At 49.3% G+C, this 21,681-nt stretch overlaps 3 protein-coding genes across 3 annotated transcripts; all 3 read left to right on the top strand.

Annotated features, from left to right (window-relative positions):
* Positions 1-1,465: 1,465 nt before the first annotated feature.
* Positions 1,466-4,283, top strand: CALHM3 (calcium homeostasis modulator 3; the record flags this gene model as incomplete). The annotated part of the gene is made up of 3 exons (XM_079312505.1): positions 1,466-1,752; positions 2,662-2,917; positions 3,822-4,283. The coding sequence occupies 3 exons, from the start codon at positions 1,466-1,468 to the stop codon at positions 4,281-4,283; spliced, it is 1,005 nt and encodes a 334-aa protein (XP_079168631.1).
* Positions 4,284-8,583: 4,300 nt separating this feature from the next.
* On the top strand, positions 8,584-10,950 carry CALHM1 (calcium homeostasis modulator 1; the record flags this gene model as incomplete). The annotated part of the gene is made up of 2 exons (XM_079313168.1): positions 8,584-9,132; positions 10,483-10,950. 2 exons carry the CDS (start codon positions 8,584-8,586, stop codon positions 10,948-10,950), a joined length of 1,017 nt encoding a protein of 338 aa, XP_079169294.1.
* Positions 10,951-13,965: 3,015 nt separating this feature from the next.
* On the top strand, positions 13,966-19,330 carry CALHM2 (calcium homeostasis modulator family member 2). Its single transcript, XM_079312112.1, has 3 exons — positions 13,966-14,175; positions 15,894-16,863; positions 16,947-19,330. The coding sequence occupies exons 2-3, from the start codon at positions 16,321-16,323 to the stop codon at positions 17,361-17,363; spliced, it is 960 nt and encodes a 319-aa protein (XP_079168238.1). The 5' UTR covers positions 13,966-14,175; positions 15,894-16,320; the 3' UTR covers positions 17,364-19,330.
* The last annotated feature ends 2,351 nt before the right edge of the window (positions 19,331-21,681 follow it).

The raw sequence follows: 21,681 nt of genomic DNA, 5'->3' as shown, positions 1-21,681 counted from the left end.
GGCTGCAACCTGGCTAAAACTCAACTATGGAGTTCAGCCAGGGGTCATGATGCCCTATAACAGCAATGTGGAGGGGTCCTAATGTCCTATAATGCCAAAATGGAAACATGAGCTGATTAGCCAGGGGTTTTTATTGCTGATGGATGAACATTAACAGGCAAATCACTCACAGGTAAAGGAGAGCACAAATATTATTGTTGGAGCAAATGTATTTCATTAAAGTAACTGTGAGAGTTGTTCAGATTGGAGGAGATGACATTCATCTGTGATTTATCTGGATGTGCCTGTGTACAACTACAGGTACCTCCTCCCTGTTGATCCCTTTCAACATGATCCCATCAAGGCAAGCAGTCCTGCAGTGGGAGACAGCATGGGCAGAAACCCCAGTGCTGGCAGGTAGTGTACTTCAGTAGAGATAATTCCTCTCTTTCTAAACAAAATAGTTAAAACTAACACCCTTATTTCCCTCCCCTTTCCTGAATGTATTTGGAAACCTGAGCTGAGAAGAAATCTGAAAGATGAAAGCTGGGGAGAGGAAAATTATGTTCAATATGTCAGGGAAAACCCCCAGAACTTTGTTGTGTGGTAATGAGTTGTATTTATCTGTAAAATTAATTTCTGAGATAAAAAGAGGATGAAGATGATAACTTGGTCCCATAGGACAAAAGAACCAGCTGCTCTGATTGCATTGTGCCCTCTGATGAGGAGCCAGAAGTACCTCAGTGCAGGAGCCTTGGACACACATGTAGTATGGTACAAATATCCCAGTGTATATAGGACATAGTCAGGAGCAGTCTTTGCCTCTAGTGCTGTTCCAGGCTTTGAAAGCTGTAGATTCTAACATCCTCATGACTAGAGGGTTGGTCCTCTCAGCCTATTTTCATAGGGAAATCTGAGCTTGCAGCCATGCAGCACACTCAGAGCCAGGTGTGTGCTCCCTGCCTTCCCCCCTGCCCCACACAGAGCTGTGGACTCACAAAGAGAAGTGGGCCAGCAGCAGAAACATAGGTGAGCTCATTTGATTTACCTGGTTTCTCCTGGGCAATGGATCACTCAACAGGCTTCAATCAGCAGAGAGAGCAGCTCGCAGGCATCCTCCAATGGCTCTCCATAGAGAGTTACCATCCCCTGGAGGGAGGGGCCAGGTACTGCTAGAGGCTGTCACTGCTTGCTGTGTGGGACAGCCCTGACAATGAAAAACAAGGTGGAAAAAAAGTCTGCTGGAGGCTGTATCCATCAGTTCACCTAGAAAAGCAACCAACTGCCCTGGAAGACAAGCACTGGGTGAGAGACAGACCTGTGAGAGCTGTGTGCCAGTGGGGAAACCCCAGCACAGGGTGCTCCCTCTACCACAGCAGCTCTCTTCCATTCTCATCCTCCTGCTCACTGGAGGCTTAGCTGCATCTCCTGCCCTGTGGCAGCAGCAGGATTTCCCAGGAGGAGCACCCCTGGCCAAAAGAACACAATGGATCGTTTCAGGATGATCTTCCAGTATTTCCAGTCCAACTCAGAGTCTGTCATGAACGGGATCTGTGGGCTGCTGGCCCTGGCAAGTGTAAAGATGTACACCAGCTTTGACTTCAGCTGCCCCTGCCTGCCCCAGTACAACATGGCATATGGCTTGGGGGTCATGTTCATACCCCCCATCATCCTCTTCCTGTGTGGCCTCATCCTCAACAGACAGTCCCTGGTGATGCTGGAGGAGTGGAGACGACCACAGGGACACAGGAAGAAGGACCTTGCTGTCATCAGGTGGGGTTTGCAGAGCACTGGCATCCCTCTTCTCACCTCCTGTTTAGCTGTCTTTCTCCATGGCTTTGATCCTCCTGGTAGATTAATTTTCTTGTATCTCATCTCCTAGACCTGTCCCCATGACCCTGGAGGGGCAGGGGTATGGTAAATGCATTCACATCCAGCACATAGTTGAGGCAGTCTCATTCCATCCCAGCTAAAGAGAGCAGGAGTGCCTCAACACCTGGGCTTATGCTGCCACCCTGGGAAACTGCATTGCTGCTGCCCTGTCATGCATTCACAGGGTGTCTCCTGGGTCTTCTATGTGCAAAAAGATGAGGCATTTGCTTTTAAATATGCAGAAGGTGTGCCATTTTCATCACAGTCATTCATTATTAAAAGGCTCGTGATCTCTCTCCCTTCACCTGATTTTTTTTCTAGTTTGTACTGGTGGAAGGATGAGGAGAATCATATTCCATCTGTTAGATGCAGTAACAGCTGTTTCATGCAGTGCACAGGTTGGCTCAGAGAGGGGCAAGAAAGACCGCAGTAAGAAGGGGATTTTCCAGCTTGAAACTGATGAGAACAAAAAGTGTGAATGTGAAAGACAAGGGAGAGCTGACAAAGATCTGTGCATGGGAAATACAAGGCTACAGTAAAGGCAATCACATGGTGAGGAGACAGTGCAGTGAGTGCAGACAGCACACAGAGCTCTGCCATGTGCCAGTGCAGGTTTCACTGAGAGGTAGAACCAATAATGACATCCCAGAGCAGAAGCTTCAGCTGGAGCAACACTGAGGGCAGCCCTGGGAATCAGCTCCCTGCATCTGGAAAGACTGCTTGACACAGGACAGCCTGCATCCCTCAGGGCTCTGGATGAGGAGAAAGCTCCCAGCATCAACCCACTCACCTCTCTCTCTGCTGCTCCAGGTACATGTGCTCCTCCATCCTGCAGCGAGCCATGGTTGCCCCTGTCGTCTGGATCATTGTCACCCTCCTGGATGGCAAATGCCTGATCTGCGCTTTCAGTGGTTCCGTGGATCCCGAGAAGTTTGTGGGCTTTGCCAATGTGAGCACAGTGCAGGTGCAGCAGCTGCTGGCCAAGGTACCCTGCAAGGATGAGGAGCTCATGAGGAACAGCACATCCCGTAAGGCAGTGTCCAGGTACCTGCGCTGCTGCTCCCAGGTGGGTCACTGCTGGCACAGCCTCTCGTGTTGGTGAGGTGACCACGCATGTGGCATCTGCTCCTGCTGTTCCTTGATTTGCCATCACTTCATTGTGGTCAGGCCAGGAGCAAGGATGCTCTGGGCTTCTTTCTGCCTCCAAATGTTGCTATCTTAAGTGATAATCTTAAGTCAGGTAGGGAAAAGGAAAGAAATGATGAATGGTTTATTAAAAGAATGAGCAGCTTCTAAACCCAGATAATAAAAAGATGTGTTCAGTGTCAGAAGATCTTTCTAACTGCTAAGCCTGCAGACAGGACCCACTGTTTTAAGGACAGTGTAAGATGAAAACAGCTTGCTCAGGGGCAACAGAACAGGGCACAACAGGGAGTGGAGCCCAAACTGACCTCAGCTCTTGGTATAGAAGTGCCTGGTCAGGCATCAGAACTGGTGGAAGATCATTGAAAACAAGCCCTTCCTCCTTATTAAAAGGAGCTGCCCATACTCTGGGCTGTCTTCATGCTGCTGTGTGGACTCCTGGGCCCTGGAATTAGTGAAGGTGGCAGATGAAGATCAGTGGAGATAAGGAAATGCCAGAGGAGAGCACTAAAGTCATCTTTCCCTGGGGCATGCCTGTGCTCATAGCAAATGCCTGCTTGCTCCAGGCAGTTTTGCAACCAGTTATCCTTACTGAATGATTCATGCACAGATAAATAGCCCCTATTCTCTGGAAGGAAATTATACCAACCCTCCGGATGCAGTATGAGGTGCTGGACTACAGGGACAGATCAAAGACAGGAGTCCAGATAAATCACATTTCCCCTGCAGCCACACAAACTCCTTGTCTCACTTATACAGGGAAAGAGCTTGTGCCTATCCTTGTGTCTGTGTTGCTCCTATTTCTCTGCTTCTTTCTTATCACACAGGCACTTGGCTGGAGCATTTTGTTGATCCTTATCATAGCAGCTTTCCTTGCCCGCTGGCTCAGACCTTGCTTCAACCAGGCCACCCTCCTGCAGGCACGTCACTGGAGCAACTACATTGACATGGAGCAAAAGATTTTTGAGGAAGCCTGCTGTGAGCACAGCCGGCTCTTTGCTCACAAATGCATCCTCCACTTCTTCGAAAGCATGCGGCAAGAGATCAAACTGCACAGCTTCAGCTTGCCTAGGGAGGGAGAGCAGGATGAAGGAGAGGAAGATCTTCTCCAGGGCATCACAGATCAGGACCAGGTGAACAAACTTCTGAAAACGTGGTACTATGAGAAACCTCCCCTGGATGTCAGCCAGGCACACCAGAGGCATCCCCTGGTGCGAGAGAGATCCCCTCTGCCCTGGGCAGACAACACCAGCACCCACTCCAAATTCCCCCTGCACACCAATGTCTAAAGGGGGCTTTGTCCTGCAGACACAGAAGGTTTGTCCTTGCCAAACCTCTGCACAAAGCAAAGACCAGCAGGCAGATGACAGTGCTGCTCATATCTTCCTCCAAAACTCCAACCCCAAAGGCTGCATTCCAGGGCATGCCTAGCAAAACCTCCAAAGTCAGCTAGTTCTGAGAGTCGAAGGGTCCCAGATACAGACACTGTTAATGACATTTCTCAGCCAAGAGCTCTGTAGGGTATTTTAGTCATATCAAAGAGTTTGCAGCTTCTTACAGCTGTGATAAAAATGTTCTGGCTTGAGGAAGGATTTAACTATGGCAGCAATATCTGGCTGCATACACAGACCATACACACACAGAGGTGTGAGAAGCTCCTGCCCATTCCAGTGAAACCTGTTTCAAAGCTTTATCAGAGCTGACACAGAAATTATTTAATTGGCTACTCTCTTAGTACCACACCAACATATTTACTCAAAAAGGCAAAATCACCTCCTATGTCTTCCCATCTGCTAACAGCTCTGGCTGCCCCCAGCCTAACTGCCAAACTGTTCTGCCTTCCTCTAACAACCCATCAACATGCATTTTAAAAATTAAATATGGCAACAAACTGGAATTCATAGAGCAGCATAATTAAAATTAATTAAATTAATAAATTAATTGAAGACACCTCCAAAAAGGATTAGGTTGGGTTGTATTTGCAGAAGGAACAGGAGATGGAGGCTTTGCAAAACAAAACCATAGGGCTATGCTGGGGTTTAGGTAGCTGCTGTAAGCACTGGTGCTAAGCCATGGAAAGGACACACTGACTCTGCCTGAGAAGTCTGAACATAGATTTTAAACACCCCACCCTGCTGGATTTGAGTACAAACTGACCTAACCTTGTGCCTTTAATGATAATTGCTTTCTCACCCGCCTTTTCCAGCCTCCATTGTATATGGTGCCAGTATGATGGTACTTCTGTCCAGCACTGCTGCCTGGATGCATTAAAGTCTTTGCTGCAAACTGACCCAGAACAGACATATCTATTCCTCCAGGCTGAACCTCACAGTGATGCCCATTATGTCTCTTGGAGGGAGAGGTGCAGCATGGAAGGGCTGGGAGGAGGTGGGGGTGAAGAAGAAATGTCTCCTTGGATGTGCATGGATAAGTGGGGCAAGCAGGTCTTCCAGAAGGAAATAAGAGGGTGGGATAGGGGCAGAGAAACTTGCCACCACATTGGGACTAAATCCAAAATGAGGGATCAAAATGAAAATGCCTATTAATGCCCAAAATTGACTTGTCAAGCTGCTGGCAGGTGGGTCACCTCCTCCCCAGGATGTTTGTATGCACAGGCCAGAGAATGAGGATGCACTGGGTAAAACACTGAGAGGCAAAATAACTCCATAGCCCAGCCATGGGCAGCTGCACCTCGTGGCCCACTGGAGCTCAATCAGGAGCTGCAGGGCACAGAGGGATGGGCTGCAAAGCTTTTCTTGTTTGCATAGCAAAATCAGATCTGGATGAATCCCTGAGCTCCCTTGGATATGCTTGGAGAGTGCACAGAGCCAGCTGTGGCCCATGCTGGTAGGGAAAAACACAGTGGTCTTCTCCTCAGGAGCTCTTTAGATCCAGGGAACTTCTGAGCTCTTACTTGAAGTCAGCATTGCACTTTGAATTGTGTCTCTGGTTTACTTTTATCATAAATGACAACACAAATCTGAGGCTGCAGCTCAGTTTGGATTCACCATTCCATACTAGTCAAATTGGGTATTTCCCTAACACACTCAGAGCTGAGGTCTGCAGCGCTATTTGCATGCTGCTTTCCATATTCTCAGGTTTTAAGTCATCCCATTGTGGCCACAAAATATGAAATGCAAAAAAGGGGAAGAGGAACAGATTTGTTATCTATACCAGGAGGGAGAAAACAGGAGGGTTTAAGGGTGCTGCCATAGATTTTGAAGATCTACAAAGGTTCACGTGCTGCTGGGAGAGTCTGGTCAGGTCATAGAGTAGCTCCAGTTGGCTGGGGCCATGGGTGCTCATTTCTCTCAGGCTCCCTGAGTCTCCTGCTGTGTTTCCTCTCCCTTGTGGAAAGTGATATCTGGCACCCTACGACAGGACAAGAGGCATTAGACACAAAATGCAGGAAATTCCTTCAATTTAAACAGAAGAAAATATTGATTTTGAGGGTGATGGAAAGGCTTGTCCAGAAAGTCTATGGCACCTCCATCTATGGAAATATTCACATCCTGATTGTATGTGAGCCTGAATGTGTTTTGTGCGGGGAGGGGTGGGTGGACCAAAAAATCTCCAGAAGTCTCTTCCCACCAGCTCTATTAAGAGTGTGTTCCCTCCTGTGGAAGTTGGGGCAGAGAAGGTCATTCACAAACTTTAGCAGCTCTTTGTCTCTTAGGGCTGTTGTGATGCCTGACCCGCAGATACACCCGGCATCCCTAGGGATCCTCACCTGCCAAGAGCCTGTGAATCAGCAGAGCTGACTGCAAAGACAACTTCCTCAGTCACTTCCCAAACTCTCCTGATGGGAATTATTGCTGCTTTCACATCCCTCCTTTCTATATCCTACACTGACTGGGACATGCAAAGCCCCCTCACCTCCACACCCTGCAGTCTGTCTTGGTGTGCAGGTGTAGGACTGGGTTCTGGGAGGGATTAGGGCATATACCATCTCTTTCAGGAAAGGTTTCCAGAGCACAAATAAGTTGGGATTTGGGAAGAATCATCAGTTCTGCCTTCCCTTGCAAGTCAGTTAGAGTGAACTTTCTGTTTGGAAGCTCATGATAACAAAGTCCTTCCTAACATGGAAATCAACATGGAAGGAAAGACCTAAGCATTGTCTTCCATGAGCTCTTTTTTGATTCCCACTGACCTATTGTTGGCTTCAGTGAGAACTGTAGTGCTGTACACGAAGCAGGCTCAGGCCCTTCACTAATGTTTAATAAAAGGCAGGGTTTTCCTGGAGATCAAAAACTCTCAGCTTTTTACAGGGCTGATTCATGCAGGCTTTGATGTGAACTGCCCTTCAAAAAGCTACTTGCCAGGTGAATAGAGAAGCCAGTCTGAGCTCTTAGCTAGCAGTACAATAGGCCTCATCTATATTCATGCAGCAAAATCTCTTTCCATTTGATGAGATCATGCAATTAACCTCTCCACAGCAAGCAGGGCTAAGACTGCTCAGGTATTACCCACACATTCTGTGCTCACCTCTGCGGTGGCATCTCAGGGTGAACTCAGCATAATCAACTGAGCCCTGGGTCTGGTGTAGGGCAGACTCAGAACCTGCAGTGCTGACAAATGGTCAAAACACCTGGTCTGGATTCCTACCTCTGTACTGACACACTGCAAAACCTTGGGGGAAAGTAACCCTCCTGTGTCTTCCTTGTGCCACCCACCTATGTACAGCTTCCCCTGGTGACATGTCCCACAGTCACCATTACAGTCGCACTGGTGCCCAGTCACATGTATCTTGATCCTCATATGAACAGTTCAGGTGGTGCCTGGACAGGAGTGACTGAGCCATTGCCACCATCTCTGTTACAGCCACTTGTAGTCCCAGTAATCCCCCATCTTTTGGCCAGCCTGAGGGAGCAACTGAGTGCACCAAGGCTGCTTTGTGAACTGGGAACTGAGATGCAGGAGCACACCATCAACACCATCAACTTCTTTTAGATTTGTGCTGTAGAAGCCAAGCCTGATCCTACTGTTACCTCTCCCTCCTCTGCTTTTCTTATTCTTTTCCCTTCCCTCTGCGGAATAAAGAAGATGCTGCTGAGGCAAGGCAGACACACGGAGGGGAGGGGGGAGCTCTGGAATCCAGTTTTTTCATGTGTGCCAGCACTGCAGAGGTGGAGTGTCCTGTTCAGTCCTGGGAGGAGCACCCACCCCCTGCATTTGCAAACAGGTTCACAGAGGCCAATCAGCCAACTCTGCCCACGGCACAAAGTGTTCTGAGGAGGACACAGCCATGGTAACAGCTGCACCCTCCAGCAAAGAGGACTGGTGGCTGGGAGGCTGCAGAAATGTGGATGTGGAGAAGAATGAAATCAGGCTTTGTAAACCAGAAACAACCCACATCCCAGATCCAAAGAAGAGCAGGAGGAAGAAAGCTCTAAACTTTTGTAGGCAGCAAAATCAGCAGAAAAAAAAAAATTAATTTTCTGCTTTAAATAGTGAGGTTGTAAGAGTGCATGAATGAAACAGTGAGCTGCACAGAAACTTGGTGATGCCATCTCTGAAGAGGAAATCTGAAAGAATGGGATAAACTGAGGCCACAGCTTGGACCCTAGTAAGACAAGGAATCAAGCAAAGATGGACAAGTTTCGGATGATCTTCCAGTTCTTCCAGTCCAACCAAGAGTCCTTCATGAATGGCATCTGTGGGATCATGGCCCTTGCCAGCACCCAGATGTACTCAGCCTTTGATTTCAACTGCCCCTGCCTGCCACACTACAACCTGGCCTATGGGCTGGGCATCCTCCTGGTGCCCCCCTTCATCTTGTTCCTGCTGGGTTTTGTGCTGAACAACAACATCTCCATGCTGGCAGAGGAGTGGAGGCGGCCGCAAGGCCAGCGGGGGAAGGACCCGGCCGTGCTGCGCTACATGTTCTGCTCCATGGCACAGCGGGCCATGATCGCCCCTGCGGTCTGGGTGTCGGTGACACTGCTGGATGGCAAGTGCTTCACCTGTGCCTTCTGCACCTCGGTGCCCGTGGAGAGCCTGGGCAATGCCAGCCACCCCCATCTCTCCCAGGGGGAGATACAGCAGGTCCTGGCCCGGATCCCCTGCAAGGAGATCTACAATGGGCAGCAGCTCATTGCCAATGAAGTGGCCATCAGGTACCTGCGCTGTATCTCACAGGTAAGAGGCACCATGACCGTGCTCTCACTGACAGCTTGGGGTTAGGCACTGCCAGCCTTAGCTCCTCCCTTTATAGAATCTCCTTGTTGAAATCAAATTGCAGCAGGAGAGATGGGTGATTTTGCAGGGATATAAGGTGTTCAGACTCAGCTCTCTGGAGTTATGCCTCCAGTGTGGTACAGAGGCTGTAGCTGTAGGGCATCCTGATAATTAGTCCCCCCTCCTGCCTGGGCAGGCCAGGGCTGCAGAACAGTGACAGCCAAACCATTAGCATGTATTTATTCAGAGCAAATTCAGAAGGGGCTGAGATGGATCAGTGGCTGGTAGGTTGTCACCCTCTCCAATCAGTTGCCCTTGCTTCTTATTACAACATGTGCAAGCAACGGGCCAATAACCATCTGTGCCACTTGTCTCTGCCGCTACATGGGAACAGCCAGTGTGTGTTTATTAACCATCCCAGGGAACCACAAATGAAGGTGCCACTAACCACTTGTCCTGTGCTTAATTCCTCTCAAGCCCTCTGCTCCTGGCCATGCAGGAGACAGGATAGTCTGAAACACCTGTCACTCATGCACTCCCATTTATAAGCAGCCCTTCTGCCTGACCTCCTTAGGGCAGGGAGGAGTTATTATTTCCTTTAAAAGAAATGGAGCCCCAGGAACTTTTCCAAAGACACAAAGCAGATTTTCCTGGGCAGACCGCAATTGGAAAGCATTGGGAGCTGATAAACAGGGTATCCCACATAGAACCTCCCCCCAGGTGCTCTTTTAGGGGGCTGCATTTCCAGGAGCATTCCACATGAGCTCTGGCAGTACAGCCCAGAGGCAGCTTGAGTTAAGACTGATGGTGAACAAGACAGACTGGTCCTGGCTCTGCCCTCATCTCACCCTTCCTGTCAGACCCCATTAATAGGGGAGCTTTCACTGCTGCTCACTCACAGTAGATGTTACTAAGTTCAACAGCTCGGAAAAAAGAATTAGACACTTCATAAAACAGGGAGTATCTGGGACAATGCTGCAAGTCAGAGGACACAGGCTATCCTAGACCTAGGTGAGGCACCATCATATCAGAGGCATGAACAAGGGCTGGGCACTGGATTCAGCCCTGGTGTTATTTATGGTCAGTGCCTGCTGAAGCTCCACAAGTAAGAGGTGCTGCCTATGTGGATGCACTGAACAAAATTCCAGTGCAAATGGTTCATAGGGCCTCCTTGTCCAGTTTTGCAGTGTAAACACAGACAAATGTCCAACAGCCCAAAGTGGAGTCAGGCTTGTTTGTGAACCAGGGGGATTCTGCTGGGCATGTGCTGTGCCTGCCTGTGACAGCTCTGGCTCCCCTTCATCCCTGCAGGCTCTGGGCTGGTGCTTTGTGCTGCTGATGACCACTCTGGCTTTCTTGGTCAGATCTCTTCGGCCCTGCTTCAGCCAGGCTGCCTTCCTGAAGAGCAGATACTGGTCCCACTACATCGACATCGAGCGCAAGCTGTTTGATGAGACCTGTGCAGAGCATGCCAGGAGCTTTGCCAAGGTCTGCATCCAGCAGTTCTTTGAGGGCATGAGCACAGACCTGGTGGCTGCTCGCTGCCACCTGCCCAGGAAAGCCCCTGCTGATGCAGGGGAAGCTGCTGAGAAGCTCTTGGGCATCACTGACCAGGGCACCATGAACATGGCCCTGAAGAGCTGGCACAGATGCAAGCCCGCACTGCACCTCCACCCACCTGCCCTCCCCACGGGAAATGGCTGGGCAGGAGAAGGACAGCCCCCCATGTACCCCTCTGCACCCCGAAGAGAGACAGCTGCCTACTACAGCTGGGTGTGAGGGCCCACAGAGCTGTGCAGAGGAGGAATCACATTTTTTGTGAGATGGACTGCAGAGAGGGCAGAAGCCAGGGCACAGGAAAGGGCCAGTGCTACAGCAGCTGCAGGGGAACAGGCACCCAACAGGCTCAGTGATGCCAGTGTGATCCCATCTGCTCTCACCTGCTCTCACATCCAGTCCTACAGCATCACTAGTTCAGGTAATGAGTTTTGTGCCACTAGGGACAATTTTTCAAGGCCCTGATGGACAAGCCCCAGGGATGCTGAAGGGTGCAATGTGGCAGCCAGATGTGTCATGTGTCCCACACCACTGAGCAGCAGGTTGGTGTTGTGGCAGTTGCCAAGACAGACACTACCAGATGTGCAAAACTTCCTCTCTTTCATGACATGCTCAGCATTGAGCAGTGTATGTAGGTTTAGGCAGTATTAAAAATTCCCTGGTGGGGAAACAAGGTGGGAGTGCCCCTTTCTCCTGACAAGTTGTGAAACCCTAAAAGATCACATTACCCCTCCACACTACATCCCCACAGACACACAGCTTCAAGCCAAGAAAAGCTTTAAAACAAATCTGACCAAAGCAATGAGCTAGTGAAGAAACATCCCATATCACACTACAGAAATAGTGTGGTTGCTGTTACAGGCACCATTAGAGGAGGATTCCACAGAGATGCTCCTTGAGGGAAGTGTCCAGACAAGGAGAGCAGCTAGCATTCAACAGCAAGGGGTGGAGAGGGGACCAGACTAACACCTTGCTACAAATCTGCCTCAGGATGATTTGTTCTTACAATTTTTCCTGTATCTCTCCCTGACACAAAAATTGTTGTTAAAAACCCACCTGGGTGTTTGTTTAAGGAGACAAATAAATAATTCAGGCTTACCATTCAAGCTCTGTGCTCAGACACCAGGATTTATAAAAGCTATTTACAAAAGCTGTTGGTGTTTCTTTACTTGGATGCAACAAAAAGGACTGGAAGAGCCTCCAGGCCAAGCCTGAGGTGCTGAGGCTGTGTGAGTTGAAGTGTTTTGCCAGTGCATGGCCTCCAGCAGCAGCCAGCCCTGGGCCTCAGAGGAGAAGTGGGGAAGTCACTGCCAATATTACACAGTATAAGGTGGCTGCCCACGTCCATAGAAACAGAGGATGACATGATGCAGGCCTTGAGGTGACCATTGAAATCACAGCCTGGAAGAGTGCTTCCCAGTGGCCCTGATTTGATTACAAATATGCAGAAGGCAAACCCCTATTGAGGGATAAGCTTTAGCCCTGCCATGTCCCTTCTGAGATGTTCATCCACTTGAAATTCTGCTGCGGTGTTCTTGTTCAAACAACTTATTATGGCTGGCCATAATAACTGAGGTGACTGTCATTTACATAAACCTTAATTATCAATGTGTAACTCCACAGAGGCTTTGGGGAGAAAAGAACAAAGGACCAAAAATGACGAGGAAATTCTCCTGGCTGCTGTGAGAGCATCTTAGCAAGCCCATAGTCAAGGGCAGGTTGAATCTGGCCACCTGCCAGGAGAAAGGAGCGTGACATGGCTTTGTCATTAATCTTCACACCCAAACTTTAATTAACGCACCTGCCCAGAAATTAATAGGCACAAAACCTGATCTACAAAGCAAAGGAGATTAAAAGATAAAGGCGGTTTCCACTCCTATTATTTGCAGCTCGGTGCCGTTCGTGGCTCACTGAGAAGCCGTGCTCAGAGTCCCCACGATGGCGAGCAGCACAGAGGGATGGCAGTCTCCACGGCACAGCCATTAAGGTACCAAAATAACTAGATGCATTTGCAATGAGAAGCATTTGGACTTTTAACTAAGATTTTTAGGATTAGAGCTTTTCCCCCATGCAGCAAATTCAGCAGTTGCAGAGTCTTCACAGATCAGGGAGGTTTTCCTCTCCTGGCTGGAATTTGGATGTTGCTCACTGCCTCTGGGAGAGCCTTCCCAAGGGAGCCCGGCAGAGACCCTGTGATTTCAGCCGGGCTGTGGTCCCGGTGCCGATCCCGGTTTGTGGCAGTGCCCTGAGCATGGAGCGAGCCCCAGGGGCCCCTCCAGGCCGGCAGGGAGCCAGCCGAGCTGTGGGACAGCCGAGGGATGCACTGCACCCAAACAACCAGGAGCTGCAAAAACCCGCCCGGGGACCCGCATCTGGGCTAGGGAGGAACACGGTCCAAAAATCCCACGGGCTGAGCTGCCAGCGCTGGGCTGAGCCAGCAGCACTGGGCTGAGCCTAGGTTTGCTCGGGGCAGAGGGGAACGTGGGTGTTGCTGAAGATTTGCCTGTGCTGAAGGCATTCTCTGGGGAGGGCTGAGTTTAACTGCAGAGACGAGACTGCAAGGAGGGTGGGGAAGGAGGATGGGGGCCTCCGGCCTCTGCAACAGGCTGGGCAGAGCTGGGCTGAGGGACAGATGGCGGAGAGGAGGGAGCAGAGAGAAAGTGAGGCACTCTCGGCCGCCTCACGGGCATGGCTCAAGCAGAGGAAGCAGCGAGCGGAAAAGCTGAGCCAGGCAGGAATGCACCGCACTCGCCAAAACGCAGGCTGTGCCCAGCCCTGCACACATGGCCCCCACCCTGCTGGGCCCCGGCCTGCTCAGTCCCGTGTGGGGGAAGAGGAACCTGGCACCCCACAGAGCTTGCCGTGCCCCAAACACCCACCCAAGTGGGCGCCGGCTCCATGTGCTAAAACAGAAATTTCTGCCCCTTCCGTGGGACCGTGAGCTTCTCCCGTGCTGTCCCTGCTTGCTGTGCTCCCACCAGCATGGCCGTGTGGCCTGGGGACTGTGGGGCTGCACCCAAGCCCCAGGCTGGGGGATCCCCCTTCCCCCTCTGCAGCCCTGCAAGCTGCCTCATCGCTGCCCTTCTCCAGACAAACTCCATCCCGGCCAGCCATTGCACATCTGCATCACGATGTGCTTTTTCCAGTGACTCAGCCGGGCACAGAGCCAAGCGCCTCTCTTTGCCCCACCCAGGAGCTCAGGGTTTGAGAACCTCCTTCCTCTTCCCAAAAGCCGTCAGAGAAGGGCACGTTTCAAACTGAAGTCTTTGCAAAGTGTTAAGGCTGTTTTCAAAAGCTTCCATTTTGCCCATCAGACCAGCCTTGGCTGCATCCCAACTCCTGCACAGCCCTGTGTGCTGATGGAAACCCCCCCACGACCAGAGCCTGAGCAAAAAAACACAGAAAGTACTGAGAAGGCTCCAGAACTGGTTTCACCAACTTTTTCAAGTAAGTGACTTATTTTTCTTGCTTTCATATATATTTTGGGGAAAGAAACAGAGGCTTTTAGAAACGTGGCTACTGTAAACAGCTTCTCTCCTCCCCTTGTACCCTACCCTCTCTCCCAGACCAAAACTACGGAGCAGAGGAAGAGTAATCTCTAAATGGCTAATACTTCTCTTTGCCAGCTGCTCAGATTTTTGCTTTGCCATTTTCCAGGCTGTAAGGAAGGTTACAGGGCTGTGTTTATCAGGGCTATTTGTGAGTAACTAACAACAGATGCTTGAACTGGAGCAAGTCTGTGGGTTTAGCATCTGGCTGCAAACGTGGAGCTCCACCAAGCATGGAGATGGAGGCCTGGCTCCCCGTCACGTGGTGGCAGTTTTCAGCAGGTCTGTCTCCTTTGCAGAGGGAGTTTTGCATATGGAAAACTGGGAAGCTGCAGGAATACATTAAGGGCTGTTTACATTCAAACTCAGCAATATTACAGTGTGACTTTAAAGGGGCTGCCATGGATTAGACACAGTAAAGAACAGAGACCAAATTTCTGCCCCCGTTTCTCACCTCTGCCCCAGGGAGAAAGGGAGAAAACCAGGATTTGTTGGGGCAGCAGATGAACTGAGGCAGAGTAGTGATTTAAAGCACAGTGTAAGAGCAAGCCTTGTGCAAAAGACCATAAGGATTAAAGTATATTTCTCTCTTCTGCCTGAGTCCCTACAGTTGAGGTGGCCCAGGGAAGACTTTGGAGCAGCCCTGTGGGCCATGGCTCCCAGGTAGCCCCAGATGTGTGCCAGTACTTCCAGCACTGTGCAAGCTGACAGAGATGGTTAGTTGGGTGCCCAGGTCCTTGCTGTCCCCATCAAACCCTGGTGGCAGCAGTTCCTCTGAGGCCAGTGAGTTTTGTCACAGAGGTGAGGGTTCCCAAAGCTTGCAAGGTGCTTGATGCTTCCTGAGGAGAAACCCTGTGGGGATGCAGCACTGATGGAAAATCAGCTAAAAAATTAATTTAATCCAGCTTGCAGATGGGATGGGGGAATGCAGAGTGTGGATCCATTCCCCAGTTATTTCCCTGCCTTTAAAAGAAATCAGTGCCTGCAGCCGTGTTGGTGGGTTAAACACAGGCAAAGGGCACCAAAGAGCATCTCTGGCACTGAGGCTGCAGGTTGAGGGGCTCAGTCTCAGGGCAGCAATTAACAGGCTGAGCTGGGACTCCTGGGCAGGCCAGGACAGGGAGTACAATCATGTCAATCAACTCCAGTATTGAAGATCATCCTGCCACACCTAATCCTAGCAAAAGCTCACACATAATTGCTGTCCCAGCTCTATGAGCATTTCGTGTTTGTATCCTGGGACATCAGGATAAGCTTTCCCATAAAGTAACTCCTCTTTCTGGTAGCAACAGCCCCCAAGCATCTCTTCATCCTTCTCAGCAAAGGCTGCTCCTGCCTGGGCCTCCTTATGCCACATTTCTGTTCTCCCAGATCTGCTGGGATGTCTCACAGTACCCCTTGCTGCCTTCCTCACATACCTGTATCTATTAATAAATATTAACTCATCAGTTCTAAAGAGAAGCAAAAGCCACACAGAGCACCTTCAAAGCAGCACAGCCCCAGCCATGTTCCACATGTAGCTGGGCTAGTGTGAGTCAGTGGCAGGGCTGGGACACATCCTAGTGCTAGTGTTCTGGTCCAGTTTTCCCAGTAACATGAAGTCCTCCTTCATTGCAGGTTTGGGAGATCATCAAGACTTTGCCAGTGATGCTAACAATAATTGCCTCTGTGGGAAGTGACTAAAACCAAACAGAAGGAAAGAGGACAAACATGCAATTGAGAGGGACAGAAAGAGATGTCTCACCTGTCATCTTTGCTGTAGTGAAGCTTTTGGAGGGCTGCCTGGGAAAGTAAAATGGCTGAGGTTTCACATATTGCTTAGGTGAAGTCCCTTTTCAGCCCCTTTTGAAGTACCCCTGGGATCAGGAAGCAGCTCCAGAGGCTGGGACAGTACGTGGGAGGAAGGGCCATCAGCGAAGGTGTCTTCCTCCTGGAACAGCTCCTTGCACAGGCCATTTCATTCCCCACTGGAGTGTTCCTCAGTGCTGGGGGCTGAGCCAGCACAGCCCCCACTGCAGCACACAGCTCTCAGCCCCCGGACGAGATGGCCGCCCTCATCGCTGAGAACTTCCGCTTCCTCTCCTTGTTCTTCAAGAGCAAAGACGTGATGATTTTCAATGGTTTGGTGGCCCTGGGCACGGTGGGGAGCGAGGAGCTCTTCTCAGTCGTCGCCTTCAACTGCCCCTGCTCCCCTGCCCGCAACTACATCTATGGGCTGGCTGCCATCGGTGTGCCGGCCCTGGCCCTCTTCCTCATTGGTGTCATGTGGAACAACCACACCTGGAACCTGGTGGCCGAGTGCCACAAGCGTGGCACCAAGAACTTCTCTGCTGCTGCCACCTTCCTCCTCTTCGGCTCCATCCTGGGCCGGGCATCCGTGGCACCCATCACTTGGTCGGTGATCTCTCTGCTGCGTGGGGAGGCTTACATCTGTGCCCTCAGCGAGTTTGTCAAGCCATCCTCCCTGGACAAGTTTCCGGCTGAGTACGGGGCCGAGGTGCTGGCCAAGTTCCCCTGCAGAGACGTCCCTGCAAACCTCACCAAGTCCAGGGATGAGGTGACACGGAGGCTGAGATACGAGTCCCAGGTAGGCACAGCAGGGAGAAAGCCACAGGGAGTGGGTGGCACCGCCTTGCCGTGTCCTAACGCAGCCTCTCTCTTCCCTCCCAGCTCTTCGGCTGGCTGCTCATCGGCATCGTTGCGGTCCTGGTTTTCCTCACCAAGTGCCTGAAGCACTGCTGCTCGCCGCTGAGCTACCGGCAGGAGGCCTACTGGGCCCAGTACCGCTCCAACGAGGACAAGCTCTTCCGACGCACGGCCGAGGTCCACTCCAGGATCCTGGCAGCCAAGAACGTGAAACAGTTCTTCGGCTTTGTGGCACTGGACAAGGAGGAGAAGGAGCTGGTGCAGGAGTTCCCGGTGGAGGGCGTGCAGCCGAGCCCCCAGTGGAATGCCATCACAGGTGTCTACATCTACCGAGAGAACAAGGGCTTCCCCCTCTACAGTCGCCTCCACAAATGGGCCAAAGGGGTGGAGGGGAACGGGCCAACCCCAGAAGGCCACGAACTGCTGTTTTTAGCTTCCTGAGACAGATGTGCACCCCACTTCCCCAGACTGCCTGTATAGGTGCTCAGCTGAGGGATGCACTGGGAATATTCCTCCCGGCAGGATGACTTCTCTCAGCAGGTAAACAGGAATCAACAGCCTCAAGGCAGAGACTGATAAACAATATCCCGAGCTGGGGAGCCCCTCCCTTGGAGACAACAGTCACACTGCTGTTCCCAGAGACAGAGGGGAGCAAAGAGCAGATGCTGGGCATGTCCCAGAGCACTTTACAGACTTTACAGGCTTCTTTTGCAGGCAAAAGAAGGAAGCAGTGGGTAAATTTCTGTCTTGGTTTGAAAGACAGGTGTCTACTAAGAAAAGAACAAGCCTGTCTTGAAACAGAAAATGTAACCCCCTCCCTCCAAATTATATAATTTTGAAATTAAGGAGCTCTCAGGCAAAGATATAGGAATAGGAATAGCAGTTCTTTACCAGAAAATTAAAATAGAAATACAGTATTACAAACAAAGAACAATCCCAAAACACTGACAGAGTCAGAATACAACCTAACACTCTGTCAGTCAGGGTGTTGGTAACAGTCCCATTAAATGGTGGCTGCAATCCTCCTGCAGTGACAGATGTGGTTCACTTGAAGCAGTGGTCCTGTAGAAGGGTGCAGTTTTCCTCTGAAGGTCCAGGGATGATGTGGAAAGGTCTGGTTTTCCTCTGGAAACCAGTGAAAAAGGCTTCTCTGATGTTCCAAATCTCAGATTTTATCTAGGTAGGAAATGCTTGGCTCCTCCCCCTGGCTGGAGCATCTCACAATGGGATGATGTAATTTTATCAGTCATACAGTGGGACTTAATGATGGATTGTGGAAGAGATAAAGAATACTGCCTCACCTGGTTTCAACAGATGGTGATAGAATACATACTTTAGGTTGCATCCTGCTTTGCAAGCCAAGACAATTCCTGGGCAAGGAGGATGCAATAGCATCTAGGATGGAATGGGTCAGTAACATAGCCACACTCCAAATAACAGAGACTAAAGCAGGAGGAATCACCAATATGCCTGGTATTCAGAAAGGCATTCTGTAATTACCAAGTTGAAATTTGGGTAAGAGACTAAACTGCCTTTGTTCTCACTAAAGTGCCTGGCAATTGCTAATGAACCCAAACGGTTGCCACCATGAGTCTATACACCCAAAGGAGGCAGCATCAGCAGAACAGCTTTGGGGCAAGGTAGAGAGGTGGAGATTGAGAGGAATCAGTACCCACAGCACTGTCTGCATCTCATTGCATTTCTCATCCAACCACTGGATGAGAGTCCTTTGTTTAGGTTACAAGCTACAGGAAGACCTCATCCAGAATTAGCTTTACATATATGTATATATAAACATACATATAGTGTATATACTATGTAACTGTAGTTAGTCAGTTGTATTTATGGAGCATCTTTCTCAGAGGGGAAGGGGATGAGAAAGCTGCCAGCCCAAAGAGCACATTGCATTCATCCATCTGCTGCACTGGGACTGCAGCCCTGGAGCAACAAGGGGACAGCAAGAACAGGATGGGAGAGCAGCCCTCTCCCTACCAATCTACCACTGCATTTTCTAAAACTTTCCACTGCCTTAATTGGCTCCTGGAGCAGAAGGTCTCTTTTAGGACTTGGCAATACTCTGGGAAAGCAAAACCAGAAAGGTGTAAAATTACTGTCCTCACCAAGACACTGTGTGACTATGGCTGCAAGGCTGCTCCTCTGGCATTGCACAGTCCCTTTTCTCCCAAGGGTCAATCCTGTGTACCCAATACTTTTTAAAGAGGTGGCACAACAGAGAAGTTTGTTCTTCCTATTTGAACTGTTTTGTTATAGGTACAACTTCCTCTTACACTGTGCCATTTACCAAAAAGCCTTAAGTTGTTAAAAAAAACAGCTCAAACCCTCAGAACTCAGAGGGGCTTACACACAAGGAAATTTTAAATACATTATTAAATGAGAGTTATTTTTCATTGCCTTCTACGTTTTTTTCAGGGGGGCATAAAAGGCATAATTTAACATTCTCTTTGAACTCAAGAACTGAGAACTTATTTTTTCTTTCTATTAAAGATTCAGATCCTCTCCTATCCAGACGATTCTAGAATGTTTTAAAGTATTACCACTTATTACAAGTTAGTAATATGGCTTTTTAGTTATTTTTGCAGTGAGAGCACAAATCTTGTAAATCAGGATACACAATTGCAGCAAAGGAGAGAAAATTATTTGAAAAGCTTTTGACAAGTATGGTGTCTCACAAGAAAGAGCTGCAGGCTATTCCCTCACATAAAGAGGCTGGAACACCACTGAATGGGCAAGGCATCCCAGGATCAGATTTGCTTTGCATTTGCATTTGTGGGAAGGCTTGGCTCTCAGCCTCACCATCAACTAATCCACAGAAATAATCAGATGGAAGTTAACTGAAATTGCATTAACTTCAGATGAAAGGAGTTCATTTGCATTTCTCACTGGCCCTCGAGTGCGAACATGCAGATGTGCACGCCACCCCCACACAGCCAGCAGACACAGGGTAACTTGCTGAAACAAAGCACAGTTCCTCTTACTTCCTTTACTTCCCTGGCCTTCCTCCTTGATAGTCCTAATGATTCCTTTGAACCACCTCCACTCTGGTTCCTTCTCTTCCCCGGAAACGGGCAAGACACGTAATGCTTGAGAATGGATTTTTATCCTAAGAATAAACCGTGAGCACAAATCATCTTTTGTTCTCTTTACATCCCCTCTCTCCTGCATTAAATCCACTCTCTTTTCATGTGGGATGGGCTAGGGGCCTGTCCAGCTTGTCTGTTTTCCCTCCCTATTGTTGGAGAGGCAATTTTGAGCGGACAGCTGTCAGTGAGGAGTGGAGCAAGACACTACACTCAGAAATTTGCAATTGCAGATTTGGTTTTTCTCCTCCCTACTGCCACTCTAAGCATGGTCCCCACTGAGACAGCCTCAGCAATATCCTGCTGTTCCTGTCACCCAGTGTCCCCCAGGGACAATGCTGAGGTGAGGAACATTAACCCACATGGTTTTACGCACAAGCACAAGCAGCCATCTTAGATTTCTCACTGAAATGCCAAGAGTGAAATTGAGCCACCTATCTTCCCAGCATGATGGATCACACAAGCTGTAAGCTCACACCCCCTGCTTTTCCTCCAAAGACCAGCAATAATCCAGGCTCCTCTAGTAGAGAATTACACACAGGTCTTTCTCTTTTCCTGCCTACTACAGACTATAATAGCCCCAGCAGTGAAGAAGAAACAATACCTCTGAGGGATCTTGGTTTCTATTGCAACGCTTATTTACATGTTCTATTATGCAACTAATTAAACCAAGAGAAAGAGCCACCATCATTGAAGTGTTCTTTAAAAAAAGCAGCAGTTGCTACTGGATGTTGCAATCAGCTGCCTCCACTACAAGACCATTAAGCAAACTGAGCACAGCACCTTGCTCTTCCTGAGGGCAAGAAGTGAAATGACTTGTTTCTGGAACCCAAAGGACTTGGGAATGAAATAAATGCTGAATCATCCAGCCTTGCCAACACTGGGCATTCACAAAGGCAGAAGAACTGGTTCCTGCAGATATCTGTTTTGAGTTTAGAGTACCTCCAATGAGTAAGACTCTTCAAGTTTGGTATTTCAAAGCTGGGCATCTACTTGCTAGGGTCTACAATGGATAATCACATCTATTTGCATACCCTGTTTTCCCCTTGCCTCGAGTTCTTCCTCTGTAAAACATGTGGCTTATTGTATACACATCCCAGTGGAAATTAGAGGAATACAGGATAAGGATATGGACCATAAGGCACCCACATCAGTGACAACTTTTTTTAAGTACCCAAAATACCTGGCTTTTTCTCAGCAGTAGTTTGGGATAACTTTTTTCAGCACAGAAAAAACACTTTTTTTCTTTGACTTCAGTGATTTCTCTTAAGAGACAATGACTAATGAAAATCACTATTTTTTCTGTCATCAAAGCAACTTGTTACAACAGATGGTTGCCCAGAGAGCTTGTGAAGTCTCCATTCTTGGGGAAATCAAAACCAAACTGGGAGTGCACCTGAGCTACCTAGTCTTGCTGACTCCTGCTTTGAGCAGGAGCTTGAAGATTATCAAGAAGAGGTTCCTTCAACTATGCCACAATCCAGTGCTGCTCTGCCAATTTCTAGAGCACAAAGGCACCTGAGATAAATCTTTTGAAGTGTTAATTCATCCAAAATACAAGAATCTTCTCGGCCATCTTAAAACTGAGAAAAATAAATTTATAAGATATTGCTGTACTTAAAAGCAGCGTTTCCCAGGAAAGTAAAAGTTACAGCTGATGC

The sequence above is a fragment of the Erithacus rubecula genome (genome assembly GCF_903797595.1).
Source record: "Erithacus rubecula genome assembly, chromosome: 9".
Lineage (NCBI taxonomy): Eukaryota > Metazoa > Chordata > Aves > Passeriformes > Muscicapidae > Erithacus > Erithacus rubecula.
Note: the sequence above shows the minus strand (reverse complement) of the source record. Positions and strands in the feature narration are given on the sequence as shown.